At 36.1% G+C, this 16,955-nt stretch overlaps 2 protein-coding genes, 1 long non-coding RNA gene and 6 other non-coding genes across 10 annotated transcripts; all 9 read left to right on the top strand.

Moving 5' to 3' along the window:
- Positions 1–1,838: 1,838 nt before the first annotated feature.
- LOC105164682 (uncharacterized) lies at positions 1,839–7,889 on the top strand. The gene is made up of 6 exons (XM_011083396.3): positions 1,839–2,270; positions 2,792–3,081; positions 3,286–3,378; positions 3,455–3,526; positions 3,682–3,798; positions 6,572–7,889. Exons 1-6 carry the CDS (start codon positions 1,988–1,990, stop codon positions 7,706–7,708), a joined length of 1,992 nt encoding a protein of 663 aa, XP_011081698.1. The 5' UTR covers positions 1,839–1,987; the 3' UTR covers positions 7,709–7,889.
- Positions 7,890–8,314: 425 nt separating this feature from the next.
- Positions 8,315–10,369, top strand: LOC105164683 (uncharacterized). 2 transcript variants are annotated; one of them, XM_011083397.3, is made up of 3 exons: positions 8,315–8,580; positions 9,058–9,247; positions 9,989–10,369. In XM_011083397.3, the coding sequence occupies exons 2-3, from the start codon at positions 9,063–9,065 to the stop codon at positions 10,173–10,175; spliced, it is 372 nt and encodes a 123-aa protein (XP_011081699.1). In that variant the 5' UTR covers positions 8,315–8,580; positions 9,058–9,062; the 3' UTR covers positions 10,176–10,369. The 2 variants fall into 2 exon arrangements, with proteins under 2 accessions (XP_011081699.1, XP_088737937.1); XM_088881811.1 differs by lacking the exon at positions 8,315–8,580 and adding an exon at positions 8,587–8,836.
- A 1,269-nt stretch (positions 10,370–11,638) lies between these two features.
- LOC105164684 (uncharacterized) lies at positions 11,639–14,074 on the top strand. Its single transcript, XR_002287366.2, has 3 exons — positions 11,639–11,893; positions 12,006–12,145; positions 12,854–14,074. It is a non-coding gene; the product is annotated as an uncharacterized LOC105164684 (long non-coding RNA).
- LOC148787681 (small nucleolar RNA R24) lies at positions 12,618–12,709 on the top strand. Its single transcript, XR_016066264.1, has one exon. It is a non-coding gene; the product is annotated as a small nucleolar RNA R24 (small nucleolar RNA).
- On the top strand, positions 12,974–13,060 carry LOC148787680 (small nucleolar RNA Z157/R69/R10). The gene has a single exon (XR_016066270.1). It is a non-coding gene; the product is annotated as a small nucleolar RNA Z157/R69/R10 (small nucleolar RNA).
- Positions 13,130–13,220, top strand: LOC148787679 (small nucleolar RNA R11/Z151). The gene has a single exon (XR_016066273.1). It is a non-coding gene; the product is annotated as a small nucleolar RNA R11/Z151 (small nucleolar RNA).
- Positions 13,292–13,389, top strand: LOC148787678 (small nucleolar RNA Z152/R70/R12). Its single transcript, XR_016066271.1, has one exon. It is a non-coding gene; the product is annotated as a small nucleolar RNA Z152/R70/R12 (small nucleolar RNA).
- LOC148787677 (small nucleolar RNA snoR80) lies at positions 13,654–13,778 on the top strand. Its single transcript, XR_016066269.1, has one exon. It is a non-coding gene; the product is annotated as a small nucleolar RNA snoR80 (small nucleolar RNA).
- A 211-nt stretch (positions 14,075–14,285) lies between the features above and the next one.
- LOC148787676 (small nucleolar RNA snoR137) lies at positions 14,286–14,430 on the top strand. Its single transcript, XR_016066274.1, has one exon. It is a non-coding gene; the product is annotated as a small nucleolar RNA snoR137 (small nucleolar RNA).
- The last annotated feature ends 2,525 nt before the right edge of the window (positions 14,431–16,955 follow it).

The following is a 16,955-nucleotide window of genomic DNA, read 5'->3' as shown; positions in this document are numbered from 1 at the left end:
ATTTTTTATTAATAAAAAATATTTTTTCTCAATAAATAATAAATCTTATTTCAGATAATATATTTCATATTTAACCTTTTACGAATATTTGTCATATATATATTATCAAACTAGAACTGGATATCTAATTCAATAATGTTTTCACTAGATAACATATTTGTTCAATCATACACAATAAATTGTAAACTTGCATGATGGCCATAAAAGAAACATTAATTAACCATAGAAGTTTAATTTGTACCTTTCATGATATAGGAGTATTATACATAATAGAGCAAATAATATATACAAAATTTGTAATATTAAATATATTAAAGTGTATATTTCACTAATATTAAATTATTCAAATTATATAAAAACTCTAATATCAACTTTAGATGTGCAAATTTAAAAATAAATTACAAATATAAAATTTGAATTAAAATTATTCCAATAATGATTAAGTAGTCTAAAATTATGCTGGATTTATTTCTAAGAGGATTAAAGCAGTAGATTTTAGCTTAAAAGTGTTTTTTTAGCAGTTTTAAAAATAAAAGCTGACATTTCAAATAACTCAAAATTATTTTTTATGAAGCTATAAATCGAAAAGTCTCTTTTAATAATTCCTATAAACACTTCATTTTAGTTGTTTTGATTTTTCTGTAAATAAATTTATTTATTTTTATTACCTTACTCTTATTATAATAAATTCATTTTCTATTTACCCCTTTTAATTTATTTTCAATTTGTACATTTGAAGTTCATATTAGAGTTTTCAATGGTTTGAACTACTAACACTAATAAAATTTGCACTTTTTTACATATTTAATATTTTAAAATTTTTATTTTTTTTTCTAAATAATCCTATATTATTCTTGTATCATATAAAAATATAAATTAAATTATTATGGTTGATTAATAAAATAAATATTTTGTTAGCATTTACATAAATTTATTTATTGTGCATTCATGGATGTTTATATTATTAAGTGAGAGCATTATTCAAACAAGAATTCAGATATTTATTAGTATCAAATGTTTTAATAATACAAATGACAAAATATTTGTGAAAAAAGATAAATATGAAATATACTAAATCATTCTTTTTAGAAAAGATAATTATTATATACAAATAAGTACAAATATTAAGCAAATATAGTATATTTTTAACATATAAAGACAAAATAATTTTGATCGATTAACTTATCTTTTAGAAGCTTTTTTTTTAAATATTAACTAATTTATTTTTTATTTTACTTTTACTTTTTTTTCCAAACATCATCCATTTTTTATTCTTCTATAATTTTTAATTTGTCCTATAAAAACCCACTGTTTGAAAGTAGAAAATTTCACAATTCACTATCTTAGTATTTTTTTTAAAATTAGTCGTTATGACATGCCATCCTTACGTACATATAATAAATAATTATTTATACTTTAAATATATTATAAATAAGAATAAAATATATAAACTAATATATCACATAAAAAATTAAAAGAAACCTAATTTAATGATATTGTCGACACAAATAATTGGTACCGTTATTTTATAAACTGTCATTTGTGTGTGAAAATTTTATATTAATATAGATCTATAGATTGAAATGAGAATTTGAATAGGTGCGCTTGAAAATTTTATAAAAATATATTTAATAATTTAAAAAATTGATACTGCAGTTTAAGTATTGGTTAGTTGTAAATGAAAATAATTCTTATCCAATAAGAAAGCAACTGGAAGAAAGTCTTCCACGTCCAGGTGGACTTAATACAAATATGATGAAACATATGGGGCCAAAATGCAAATCTTATAGAACTTTTGGTCCAATATTCGCCGCCTAATTATGTTAAGATCCCCCGCAAAATATCTCGAGTGGGTCATCCCCTGCCAGTTCACGCTACCTCATCCTTTAATCCTCGTTCTTCTCTCCGGTCTAGGGTTTTTCCTAAGCGCACTGTTTCTGCAAAACCTTTGCGCAGTTTTCTGTATCTGTCCAACCGATTCGCACCAATGGCAGAAGATTTGGTGTACGCGTCCGCTGGAGGCGAATCGAACAAGCGCAAGTACGAGGATTCCCCGTCGCCTGTGGCGCGCAGGACTACAGGTTTCTCCTCGACTCCGGACTCCGCCGTGCCCCCGTCTTCGTATAACAGTGTTCCGCCACCTATGAACGAGATTGAGTTGGCTAAACAGAAGGCGCAGGAGATCGCTGCAAGGCTTTTGAATAACGCTGATCCGTCGAAAAGAGCTCGGCCTGAGAATGGAGCTGGCTTTGGCGGGGGGTTTGATGCTGGTTAGTGGTTATGGTCTTTTTGAGCTTTCGTTGATTTGTGACTTCACTCTGTTCCTCTCCCGTTGTGCTTATGCCTATATATTCATGCATCTATCAGCGTCCTCGTTTACTTCAAATTCACCTGTAATTCGAAGTAGTCCGGTATTTGTATATAGTTATGCATCCCTAGTGTATGAACTTTCAGTGAACGCCCGTAATTTGTAAGTTTGTGGTGGTCAAACTGATCAGTTGCCATTTAACCGCTTCCCTATGGTTAAATGGTGATTGTTGAGTCTCAATTTGCTTATGCACAGATTATTAGAATTTCCAAACTGTGGGTTGGCTTGTTTGTGTGTACATTTGGGTTTATAGTCTTTTTTGGTAGTTTTGTAATCTCGGAAGTTTAGGGTATGTTATTGTTTGAAGAGTTTTGCATTGACGTGTACAGATCTACAAGATATTTCAGTGACTGATGATTTTTTTTTTTAATTGAAACAAGGAGAATGAGGAATGTCACAACTGTTGTATCTGTTTGGATGCAGGTATTGGTCAGAAGCATTTGGGTTTGGGCCTTACTGGTGCGCCACAGAGCGCATCACCTGGTTATCCAGGTCAAAACAAGAAAATTGAGATACCAAATGGAAGGGTTGGTGTGATTATTGGCAAAGGTGGTGAGACTATTAAGTACCTCCAACTGCAGTCAGGAGCTAAGATTCAGGTCACCAGAGACATGGATGCGGACCCTAATTCTGCTACTAGAGGGGTTGAGCTCATGGGTACACCAGATCAAATAGCCAAGGCAGAACAATTGATTAATGATGTTCTTTCTGAGGTAATACCTATAATCATACGCTATTCGATGACATTACATGACATTTGTTGTAAGAATGCATATGTTAGCATCCACATGTTGATGTGTTAGATTTGCTGGTCAGCCTCTGGTTGTATAAGTCGTGAAAACTATGCAGTGAAATGCATACCATCAGCATTCAGTTTGATTTTTTCTGTGCTAACAGTTTGTGTTACAATGGGACAGGCTGATGCAGGTGGTTCTGGTGTAGTTTCTCGGCGGTTGGCTGGGCAACCATCTGGAACTGAGCAGTTTGTGATGAAGGTCCCCAACAATAAGGTATATTAGATTGTATCATTATCTCTAGTGGTTATGCATCTAGACAGTCTTGATTAAAGTTAATAGCAAATTTCAGGTGGGACTTGTTATTGGTAAAGGAGGTGAAACCATCAGAAATATGCAAGTAAAGACTGGTGCTCGTATTCAGGTAGGGTAGGGAAGCCTATATATTTATGGTATATTACACGGTACAGATTCTTGGTAGTATTGATATCTTGGTCTGCCGTACATCACGTCTGCATTGTGCTATTCATGTTATTTATGCAGTTTCATTATAGCGAGTATGTTTCCCAAATATTGCAGGTTATACCTCTGCACTTGCCACCTGGTGATATGTCAAAAGAGAGGACCGTGCAAATTGATGGAACTAGTGAACAGATTGAAGCTGCAAAACAGTTGGTCAATGAAGTCACCAGTGAGGTTTGTTCTATGGTGGTTGTTTACTTCTTTTATTGTTGGTGCTAACATTTATTGAAGAAAATCACCTGATGTAACTTAATATTCTGGATTTGCTATTTCAATCTCTACTTTGCATACCTTCAAGCTCCGGTGTGGTTTCAAAATGACTGCTCCTGAACATTTTGAACTCCTGGAGCATGTAACTGACCTTTTACTATGTGATTTGGTTTTATTGCGTGATTCGTTTATATTGGTTGATCTATATATTGATATTCTTCCAAATTCGTATTTCAACTTTGTTATCTTTTCTTAAAAGTTGATTAAATGATTGTTTTTAAGATACTATTCTGGACCTTGTTCTCTACTATTTAATTCTGAATATTATCTTCTTTGTTGCTATACATTCCTGACTGTGGTATATCTCACCTTGTAAACTGAAGAATCTTTTATGCTGTGACGGTCTTTTATCTGTTATAATTATTTGCTGGTTTTGGCACGCCGGTATAATTTTCTTTGATTGTTAAAATGCACAAGCAAAACTTTAAACATATTATTGATCTAGTTCTCTCCATCTCAATCACATTGCTACTATGTCTCCCTCTGAATATTGTGCAAATTGTTGCAATTCCTTTGCCTTCCTATTTGCCATTTGTGAATATAGAGAACTGCAGATCTCTTTGGTCTTGCTGTTCATAAATATAGAGCATCGCATATCTGTTTGGCCGTGTCGAAATGGTCCCTGGATCGCAGTTCATCCTCTGCTGCTCTTTCTCTGGGAGGGAAAACCTCTTTGGTACCTGCTTTGGATATATTCTTACTTGGTAGTTGCAGTATGGGGCCCCCATGGTTATTTTCCACTATAATATAGTAACTGTGTGCATGGGGTTTTGTGAGCTTTTCTGGATATTCTTTCTCCGAGATTTTGGTTTTTTCCCTATGATTTTGTCAATAGATCCCTGACATATCTGCTTGGCTGATCCGTGCTCACAAGGGTTGTGAATTGGTCTTTTAAGATATTATCTATATCCTTCTGTTGAGTTATTGGATTCTTGGATATTTGGCTTTCTGTGAGGCAGGTTATGCATGAACAGTCTCCATTGAGGTAACCAAGCTGCATATGAAATTTCTTACCATTTGGAGGAATGAGGATATATCTAGAATTAAGTTGTTAGCCTTAGTTGAATTAATAAGTGATTGATATTCAGGATTATGATCTTACATTAATATGCTGGTTCAATTTATATCTGATAACTAATGTTCGTAATGGGGACTGTTGTAGGGCTTAGAGTTTGTTGGACAATTGGTGACACCAACATGGGCTCATTTCATGTTGGTGTTTCCCCGGCATTGTTCTGGTATGATTTTGATCCTCATTCTGCATTATGTTTGAGAGAGTCTGCTATCGTTCATCTTGGTTGGTAAAATCAGAGAAATACATGTAGGATGGCATATATGTAGGCCATATTTGGTCTTGTATTTCCCAGCTGCTATTAGGACAATGGAGTTACTGCTGCTCCGGGACACAATCATAATGTTTGGTTTCAATTTTGCTTCATCTCCGAGATGGGCCAAAACATGGACAATGTTTGCCTTGATTTGTTTTGGAAGTTTTGATGGTGTTTTGAAACAGTGCCTCATTTGCTTTTTGTCAAAATAAGTCTACACTAATTATAGGCCCTACAACTAAAAAAATTATGTACATACTCATACATATAAAAGAGACATGATTTGACAATGAACAATAGTTTTTGTCTCCTACTAAACAACATCAAACATACCATATTTATTTTATATTATCTCCAAAAATAAATCTAAACATACACAATATCTCTAACACATACTTATTTATCTTTGTTTTTCTCTCTCTATCTCCACAAAACACATCAAAACAAGTTAAAAGTAAAACCAAACATAGTGAATATTTTTTGTTACACTTGACTTGAGGCCGAGTTTTTCTGACTTTATATCCAGTGTGTTGACTCTGTAATCCCTCTGCTAAATAATGTTTTACCTCAATGGTTGTCCCTCAGAGCCCTTTCTCAGATCATTATTGGTTATGAAATTTGTTCTATGTTTAAACGGGATTTAAGTTTGGCCTTTCAACTTATTTGATGTCAGGTTGTGGACCTGTAATTTTGTTAACTTTTTCCTTACTATTTGTGGGATCAACTTCTTTTGTCAACTATTTTACTCCCACTCAAAATCCTTGACCCTGTTTCATTCTGGATTTAATGAGGAAAGCAGAAATCCTCTTTATCTTTTCTGCTAACTTTTTCTGGGAAGTTTTTGAATTGAGGCCTTTAAATGTTGGTGTTGATATAGTCATAGACAAGAATAAGAGCAGATGTTTTAGCTTCCAATGTTACCAAGTTTGATCAGACATTATGCTTGTGATATGAAAGTCTTACCCGGCAATATAATGGCTTGAGTGCCTTGTGTATATTGTCGCTTCTGCAAAGCACCTTTAGTCTTGTTCTTATTGCTATAGTTGTATAGTATTTTGCGATTTTCTTCTGTACCCATTCACTTCGAATAGGGAGAGGATTGGCTTCTGCAGGAGTAACACGGTAATACGACCCAACAAGTACGGTATGTAGGTGCGTCTAATCTTTGTCTTCATGCAATGTGCTGTGAATATCATGCTTAGCATATTGTACTTGTCAGATCTTCTTCCATTACTCCAAACTGTACTTGTCTTTTGTTTTGAATATTTGCAGTTTACATTATATCTTGTTAGTGTGGAATGTGGATGCTATGGGTTCTCTATTCATTTTTTTATAACAATTTTATGCAGAATCGTGTAAGAAATCCATCGGCATCTGGAGGATATTCTCAGCAAGGTTATCAAGCGCGGCCTCCAAGTAACTGGTCGCAGCCTGGTGCGGCCGTGCAGCAGCCGGGATATGGGTATGTCCAGCCTGGTGCATACCCGGGTCCGCCACAATATAACATGAATCAGCCTCCTTACTCTGGTTATCCTCCTCAACCTGCTTCTGGTGGGTATGGAACTGGCTGGGATCAATCAACTGCTCAAAATCAACAAGCTGCTCAGGGAGGTAGCTATGATTACTACAACCAGCAGCCACCTCCGCAGCAACAGCAATCTCATGGGGGCACGGATAGTTCTGGCTATGGGTATGGCCAGGCTCCACCCTACAGTCAACAACAAGGTTATGGTCAAGATGGCTATGATGGCTATAATGTGGGTACAGCTCAATCTGCTTATAACCAGCCCCAACCAAACCCTAGTGCAGGATACGACCAACAGCAACAAGGGTATAATTCTACCTATGGCAATGCCTCTAACCCAACATCTGACGGGCACACTGCTTCATATGGAGCGCAGGGCGACACCAATCAAGCACCTACACCTGGACAGTCGTATAATGCCGGTGGTCAACCCAGCCCGAATTCCAATTACCCACCTCAAGCTTCTGTCCAGCCAGGTTATGGTGTGCCCCCATCTTCACAGGGTGGTTATGGAACCCCACCATCATCTGGTTACGGAAGTTATGGGACAGCTCAGGCTCAAAAACCTAGCAGTCAGCCAACTTATGCACAGCCACAGCAGTCACCTAGTGCTCAGGGTGGCAGCTATGCTCAGACTGGATATTCTCATTCTCAGCCTCCATCTGCACAGCCAGGATATCCTCAGACAGATTCCAGTGCCCAACGACCTCCGTCATCAGGATATCCAACATCTCATCCAGGGTATGGAGTCCTGTCTTATGGAGCACCACAAGCAACTCAGCCTGGCTATGGACAACAGCAGGCTCCACCATATAACAGTGCTTATAGTGGTGGGTACTCCCAGCCTCCAGTTTACTCTTCTGATGCCTCCTCTGGTGGTAATGCACGCGGTACTCATGATGCCATCCCACCTCAATCAGCCCAGTCAACTGGGGCTGTCAAAGCCTCACCCCCTAGTTAATGAGTTTACTTTATTGATGTTTGGTACTACAGTCATGTATACAACTTTTAGTATATCTTTTTTGTAGGTTTTGATGCTTTTGCTCTTGTATTTTGCTGATTTTCCTATGATTGCACTATGTTTTTTGGTATGTTTTCTTGGAATATTCTCAGGTGGATTAATATGGTCACAGTTGCTTGCATGTTTACTTGCACAGTTCAATTTGTAAGAATGACGTGCTGGATTTTGTCCTACATGTATTCTTTTTGGCTGCATGTCTTGATATATCTGAGGTTGGATCCATGCTTTCAGCATGGTGAAGCAGAAATCACTTTTCCAATTTGTGTAATTGGTTGGTTTTGCATCGAATTTGATTAAAAATCAGAATTCAAAACTCCCTTTTCGACGCATTTGTGGTATTGGAATTTCTTCACTGGTTTGGCTTGGCTGATGCCAATATCTGGCATATCCTCTAAATTGTAGTTATTCTCTATCTTTTGAAGCAAAACAAAAAATAGAATTGAAAGAAAGAAGAATTGGTTATGCATCCGAATTATACATCTCTAATGAAAAATAGACGATATTACCTGCGGATGAGCTGCATAGAAATAACGGGTAGAGACCTCCAGCGCCCCGCACGTTGCGCCTCCTGAAACCTTGATCTTGAATCGATTCTGCTGAGATATAACCGCGACCTCAAATCTTCAGTTCTGCTGAAAAAAGGAAAAAGCGCAATGTAAGAACAAATGGAAATGCGACAGAACCTGATTTTGAGAATTGTATAGAACCGCACCAAAATTACTGGAGTGTGATCGAAAGGGAACCCATTTGGTTCCGTACCGAGCACAAGAAAAGAAAGCCTCACTTTTCCCTGTAACGCAAGTATTGCATCAGTATGGAAATTCCTCCTTTTGTTCCTTGTCTATCTTTTATATATTTGTTTGTTTATTTTCACCCTCCTTTCGTTCTAACTATGGTTACAGGATCAGTAATCTTCTTCTCGAAGATCTGAGTCCGATTAGAAAAGATCAAAAGTTAATTCTCAGTGCAGCGGAAACATTACCAAGCCAAGGGCTACTCCATAATCGGAAGAGCGATTGCTTGTATTCTTGAAGGATTATAGTCATGAAATGATTGCTTGGTTTAGGGGTAGATAGCTCGTACTAAAAGTATTTTTGGCGATGAGCAAATGAATAATCAAAGTAGTTAGGGGAGGGGGGGGGGGGGAAGGGTCTCGTGCAAAACATCTATGTATAAGGAGAACAATACCATCACGGAAAAGGGATTGTGATTCATGAATACTAGATTTTGAATGTTTGCTTGTAGCTTTGTTTCTGGTTCTGGGTTTTGATTTTGCTATGTTTCTGTAGGATTTATGATGGCGTCGAAACTGAATCAACTGCGTGGAAGGACCGTGGAAGTTTCAAGCATCATGGCCAAGAATGGAGGCGCTTACTACAAGCAGTTGATGGAGAAGAACAAGCAATACATTCAGGATCCACCTTCTGTGGAGACTTGCCAACTTTTGGCAAACCAGCTATTTTATACTCGCGTCGCCAGGTTTGCGATTTTTCCCTGCTCGGTATTCTATATTTTGCACTATGTTGGTCTAGTTTCCTGTCCTTCAATTTATCCTTGTTGTCTGCAAGATTAAAGTTATATCTGGTAGTGGTGGTCTAATGCTTAAGCATTACTTTCGATTTGTGAATCATCAGTTTTATGGAGCTTTATACAATGTCTTGCAAATGAGTGAGCTTAGCTGAAGGGATTATTCGTTAATTATCACCACCAAGGTCTTGAAAATCTTTGAATTGTAATTTGGTTGGGAAATGATTTCTTTTGGGAGGAAAATAAGATATTGAGAAAGTTATCTTTAAGTCGAGTCTTGATATTTAGGGCATTAATGCTTCAAAAATTGATCTGGCAGTCTTGTTTCTGATATTTGTCTCTTATCTAAATATTTCGTGGAGCTCTGAACTGCTATCACACTTCATTTAAATTCACTTTCAAGAGAAATTCATTGATTGGTTTAGGTCGTGCCTTGTTTATTCACATACTCGCTATATGTTCAAATCATACTTGTCTGGCTGGGCATGCCGTGGTTGAAAGGTGGACTGATGTTATATTCTTGTTCAATTTCCAAATGAATTTAGGGAGCAAATTAATATACCAGCAGTGCTGAGGTACCAGCAATGAATTTCAGCTGCTAATCAAGATTCTGCTTCTGCCTCTCGGATTATAATTTTGACTGATTGGTTTTTTGCTTCCTGTTTACATTTTATTTTTTCTAAATTGAAACAGTATCCCTGGACGTTACAAATCCTTCTGGAAGGAACTTGATTCTGTGAAGCAGCTGCTGAAGCATCGGAATGAGCTGAACATTGAGAATGCTGGCGTTGCCGCACTATTTGGGATAGAATGCTTTGCCTGGTTTTGTGCTGGAGAGATTGTTGGAAGAGGATTTACTCTAACTGGTTATCACGTCTAGGGTATGAGTAACAGAGAAGAACTTCTTACTGTTTTTGCTACAAGGAACTGTGTTTGTAAATTCTTGGAGTTTTCCTGGGGAGGAGTATTCAGCACACTGTCTGACCTCTTCTGTTTATCGTTTAGCATTCCAAGTGAACATGAAACTTTAGGGATATTGCTTTAGCCTGAATCAAGGAAAATGTTTTTCCCTCTCTTTGAGATGCAAGAAGATGAGTAGAAATTTCAAATAAAACTCAACAGTTCATAACTACAGTGACTGCTCTGCATATACTTGAAAATAGTTGATCACAACATCTGCTCCATCTGTTTTTATCTCTATCATCAGCTACTTGGATCATACAAACCAGAGCAAAATTACACATCTCATTGAAGAATAAACGGAAAGAAAGTTGATCAGCTATATCCTTGACAGTCACAGCAAAAGGTGGTTGCATAGGCAATTTTAATACACTTGCCTGTGATTGCAATGGATTGCTTGTGGAGCCCAACAAATAGCTACTACCTACCCCTCTGTAGTATGAGAATGAGATTCACGGCGCCTTCAGGGTACGTGCATGCCCCTGTCCCCTGCTCAGTGCTCACCAAAATCTTCTGCCACCATCCAAATCCTTCCTCTAACTTCAGATGTATTAGAGAAAGTCAAATAAATGTCTAAAAAAAGAGTGTATTTCTTAAAAAAAGAAAGAAAAAGAAATCTATTTTACAAAATAAAGTTACAGTTCAAAACGCCTTAAAAAATTAGATGGAAGTGATAAAATTTGAGCCCATTGATATTTATGGCCCTGTTTACTTTGTGGGATTAAGCTGAATTAGCAGCTTATAACTTGCAAAATAAGTAATTTACTTAATTGTTTTTACAAGAGTATATTAATTTTATCTTGTGTTTACTTTTCTAATTCCTTGTCATTTTTGTTGTTCAAAATATTTAATTTGAGGGGAAAAAAATTATTTTTATAAATACAGGTAACGATAGAAAAGAAAAAAAAAAAAAAAGAAAGAGGGAAGAAACTTAATGTAAGTGGAAGAAGCTTGAAGAAGGAAGAAGATGGTTATGTGAGTGAAAGACAATTGTACTTGCAAACTCACTTTTCAACAACTTGAGGATAATGAGGGTTGTCTTCGATAAAAAAAAATTTCTCATTTGTACTAAATTTATCACACCTCTTGAGGTGTAATAAGTTATATAAGTAGAACAATAATTAATATCGAATTTTCATTTTATATAGGAACCCATCCTATAAAATAAACATTTTATTAATTTATAATAATTTTCTAATACATTAAAAGTAACATAAAGTAAACGGGCCTAAATTGTCCGAATTTTGTGCTTTTGAAGGAGGCCAATATGGTTAATTGTATAAAATTTTTTGGGTTGGGATTAATTAGGGAATAAGCATAAAAATAGAATATATTGTAGGCGTATTCATTCATAATAATTTAATAAAGCAGAAGCAATGTGTGTCCTTCATTGTAAATGCACACCAAAGGTCCAGTTCAGCTCTAGGTCTAGGGTTCCACTGTTTCCCGCTCTATATATCTCCCCTCCCAAAGAGCTCCGTCTATCCATGGCGCCCACCTCCTCTTTTCTCCGCCCAAGACAATTTTTTTCTACCCACATACTCAACATTGCTCAATATTCATATTAATGAGAATATGATTCCTTACAACCAAAGACAAAGCAGCTCCTACAATTACCACCGTCTGTTCATTGTTTTGGTAAGTGGATTCCGCTTCAATTCTTTGTTTTTCCCTAGTCATTTTGGCTTTTTGTTCGTGTTTTTAGGTTTTTGTTTTTTGTATTCATTCAGTTTTTGGGTTATCTTTGAAGATTTAGTGATGGCTCCATACGAGTCAGCAGCAGGTGCCCGTTCCCATGGCAACCCGTCTGCCGCTTGGAGCCTACATTGATATTCCGGTTTGAAGATCCACGAAAACCTTTTTCTCTTGTTTCGTGATACAATAAACTGGGTATATTTCGATCGTTTTTTCTGCCTAAATATATTTTAACCAACAGTATAAATCATTTGGCAATTGCTTAAATTTTCAAAGATCTAGTTTGGTACAGCGTTATTACGCTAAAGGCACTCAAGTCAGACACGGATGTTTGGTTCTTATTTGCAATGACAAATCATCTTTTGCACAGTGCCGAAAGACAAGCTATTTATCACGATTGGAGGAAGTTGTATATTCATATTAGCTTCTCTTCAAATTTGTAATAGCTACATTCTTTTGTGTATTTAAGTGCTGTTCTTTTTGTTTCATTTTCCCTTGAATTTACACTTTCGTTTGTCGAGAAGTATTTCTGGATTATTACTGAGAAATAAAAGTTTGCAATTGGGACTTGCAAAGATTTGTTTTTTCTGTTTGGATTTGAGTATTCAAGTCTCAATTATAAAGCTGAAATGGAATGGGATTAATATCTTTTGTCGTTTCTACAGTTGATGCAGTGATGAGAAGCTAACATGTAAGAAGAACCAACTTTGTGTTGGTTCTTCAATGAAATCCATTTGTTACGCTTGGCTTCTGAGCTTCATTTCATTTGCTGATATTATGCATATCAATCACCCCATGAATCCAATTCAAATTAAATTTGAACGAATATTGGCAATAATGCCGAGTCCCAATTCTTGGCAAGGTGTTGGGTGTGATTAAACTTACTTCACAACCTATGTGCAGATTCTCCGGCCCTCCTTCTGTTTCTAGAGATGAAGATTCGCGCCTGCTTTTGATTCAGAGTTGGATGTTGCTTCTCTTTCTTCATCATGATTTGTTGTTTCTTGTGATCTTTTTGCCGTTTTGTGTGCTGTGATGATGCAAATTTATGTGGACTAGAGTTTCTGATCTTGCAGTTGAAGACTAACCCTTGGCTGTCTGAGCACACCCCCATTTCTACCCAATTTCCCGATTCCTCTTTTTGATAAAATCTTTCTTTCATTCGAAAGTAAACATTTTCGGCTTGTGATGATAAATTAATTATCTTAGCGGATTTCAGTGAGATTATTCCAAATAATCAAGGATCTGATTGTTACACACACTGAAGCCTTCTGTTCCTCTCATCCTATAGTTTTTCCATTTTTATTTATTCTGTATATTTCTTTTTATTTGAATTTTTCCTATGCAATGATGAGTCTAAGCACCATTTGGTGTTTCAGGGCAGTGGATTAAGGTCCGTGAGCCCACTGAATTAACGACTTCTCCTTCCACTGAGCAAATCCTTGTTTCCTGTTATTACTTTTATATTATTATACTAGTAACTCTGCTTGGTTCTTTGAAAAAATCTGTAGGTTTATTAATTATTCTGGCTTGTACTTGTGGTCTTTACCAAGAATTTCTCCCATTTCTGTCGTGGGTAAGTTAGTTTCTCATAATACAGCAATTTTTTCATTGTTACTCGTCGATGCTCTATGTTTTTATCGGTTGAAAAGTTGTGTATGATGTGAAGATGGTGATTTCTGTTGAGGAAGATTGCGTCCATTACCAATTCTGGGGGATAATCTGTTCCTCTTGGCATAATGGCTCGGACGCAATATCCAACCTGTGGCTATCCTGATCAATGGCTTTTCTTCCATACCATTAGATCCCGGAAACACCACAAACATTCTTGGAATAAACATTTCGATTTCTTGATGCAGAACAATATATCTCAGTAGCCTATTGCTTTCGTGAGGCGTTGCGTTTATTGGCCATCCAATTGACGTGTCAATGAAAGCAAAGATTAATGGTATTGTAGCCCACCAGGTTGATAATGTAGCATCTGTAATTTTGTTTCAGCTTGCTAGATTGTCTGGGGTGCAACAAAAATTTAATCTTGAATATATTTGTTCTTGAATGGCCTTTTTCTTTTAAAACATTGGAAATGTATTTTTGATTTTTAACATCTGTTGAACATTGAGTCTATTTGGTTAGTTTTCATTAGGTTATTATCATTCAATGTGTGTGGAAAATTGATCAAAATATTTTTGCAATTTTTAGAAAATAATTCTATCTGACTTCACTGATAATTTTTGCATTGAAAATATTTATAACTTTTTAAATGAGAAATATTCATAATTATATTAAAATTTTAAGCTATAGGTTGCAAGGTGTTTTTGAATTGCAATGTGATGGGGTTGCTTCTTACTGGTGAACTCCCTCTTTAAATGAGTGAGAGATGTTCATGTTTCCGAAGCATATATCAATTTTGTCAGTTTTAAACAGCGCGATGTTTCACTTGATGTGTTATGTCATCGTGCTACCTGTCTCCTGCTACATTTCTTTTCTTTCCTGTGCACGATTTCACAAGATTTTTCATGCTTTAGCATTTTTGATTCGCTTTTTATGCAATCATAATAGCGACATGAGAGTCGTCAAAATGACTTCAGGTAACTGGCTTGTAATTTAATATAATAATCATTCAAATGTTAAATGTGAATTAAACATTAATTTCATTAATATTATTATCACTTCAAATTTTTAGATAATAATTAATAAAAGAAGAAAAACGAAAAAGAAGAAAGGTAGTTGTAGATGTTTAAGATTTCAAGTCGTTACTTATCAGGTTTTTGGACTTGATTGGTTAACGATTGAACTAATCGATTTGGAAAGCTGAATTTGAAATTTTAATTTTTCTTTTTTCGAGTGATAATTTATTAAAACCAAACAATCAAGGTTCAAGGAGATATACCATGTCGAATCATTTCAGTGATTTGGATGGCATGAACGAAAAGAAAAGAAAAAGACAGGACTATCACCAAAAAGACACTCTAGCTTACCGAACCAATTAAGAATAGACAACACAAATCAATTAAATGAGTAACATGAACAAATCAATCTCAAATCAATTAATTCCTAACCCTAGATTGCATGCATTTGTAATTCTTCAACAGCACATTAGCCCTTTACAATACTCGAAACAAATCTGGGTATTTTACATTTCACCAATTGCTTGTATCTCTGTTTTCAAATAACCAGCACATCATGAAGGAACTCTGAAGCTTCTCTTCTTGATCTTGTTGCATGATTGATAGCACCCACTACTTATCACTCCTTGGCAATTGCTGCACAATACTCCATGAAACCTATGAAAGACCCCACTACAGCCTTGCCAATGAACACTCTAATAACAAATGATGCCAAGATTTGACATCTGATGTAAACTGTTATCAATTCCCTCTTTTCTACCCCTCAAATTCCCTCGACCTCAGATGTAAATAGTGTCAATGCCCAAATTCCCCAACATCAGAACCGTATTAATACACATATGCCACATGAAAACTCTTGCTTGTGGGGGAACACTTACCTTCCACAAAATAGCCCACAGAGATCCACGGTTTCCCCTTAGCTACAATGAATTTCCAGATGATGGTAGTGTGTTTGTCACCTGTAGTTTCATAGCATGGTTATATACACTACGTACTGTGAAATGACCATCTTTATGAGATTGCCATCGTCACCTCTCCCTTTTGTCTATGTGCCTAACCTCTACCTTCCTACACCCCTCTACCAACAACTTTTGTGCCCCAAGAATAGTTTGCTATTCATAAGTTTGCTACTAAGCAAAGAATCTGGTGTAGTTAGAAGCATCCATCCTTATTTTGTCGAAAGGGTCAAATTAAACTTATACAAGGACTTGAACCCCAAAGGCCCCACTGACGAGCACCACACAACTGAGCACAAGCCACCCAATGAACTCTTCTCTCCTTCCTACTATGCTACCAAAAATTGCCCTTGTTGATTTTAACTTATGATATAAATTATTCGGAAGGTAAGAATATGATATAGTGTATGTAAGCATCGACTACAAAATAACTTTGAATGACACCGTTTTCCCAGTTTGAGACAGTTGGAATTTAGCTCATTTACTCTTTCCCACACTCGATCTTGAATATACTAAAATAGTGCCCCCTATTGTTGGCGACTCCAATTATTGCTCATGATGTGCAACTAGTCAAACCCCTAACAATGCATCTAACTCCCTCTTCCATGCCTCATTTGCCCCCCACTCACAACCACATTCGATATTTGTAAATTGATGACCTATCCCTATACCTAAACATAGACCTCCAAAATCCTCCTAATCTCATATGGTCCCCCGTAGCCTTACAAAACACCATAGTGCCATCGAAAAAAAAAGATGAAACACCGATGGTGCTTGTGAAGCTACTAACACCCTTGTTAACGCCACCCTTGTTCAGACACCTGTATTAAACTTGAAGAAATCTCTGCACAAAATATAAATGGATATGGAGAAAAAGGAACCCCTGACGTATTCCTCTCTTCGGACTAAAATAACTAAAAGGCTCACCATTCAAAGTTAGTGAATGAGACACTATAGTGACTAACATAATAAGATTGATGAACCTATGATGGACCCTAATTTAAGAAAAACACCTCGGAGAACTGGCTACTCCATCCTATCATACGCTTTGCTCATATCTATCTTTAACGCCACACGTACCTCATTTTGATAGGGTTGATATTTTTTAGTGACGATTGAGCTCAAATGCTAATAACATGTTATCAATGATCAAGTGACCGAAATGAAAGCAGACTGAGATTGAGACATAATATAATCAAGCATAAACTTAAGAAGATTAATTAGGTGCATAATAATTAGATGTTATTCTGATGATGACATTACATAAGCTAATTGGATGGAGTTAGGAAACAGTTTAGTAACATCACATTTGGGGACAAGAACCAAATGAGTATAATTGAATTTATGCAACATGATATGTTCATTTAAAATTCGAAAGGGAGTGGATGTAACATCACAACCACTAATATTCCATATTGCTGA

Source organism: Sesamum indicum, linkage group LG6 (genome assembly GCF_026168435.1).
Source record: "Sesamum indicum cultivar Baizhima isolate 11 linkage group LG6, ASM2616843v1, whole genome shotgun sequence".
NCBI classification, from domain to species: domain Eukaryota; kingdom Viridiplantae; phylum Streptophyta; class Magnoliopsida; order Lamiales; family Pedaliaceae; genus Sesamum; species Sesamum indicum.
The sequence above is the reverse complement of the archived record's forward strand: the minus strand, read 5'-3'. Positions and strand labels throughout refer to the sequence as shown.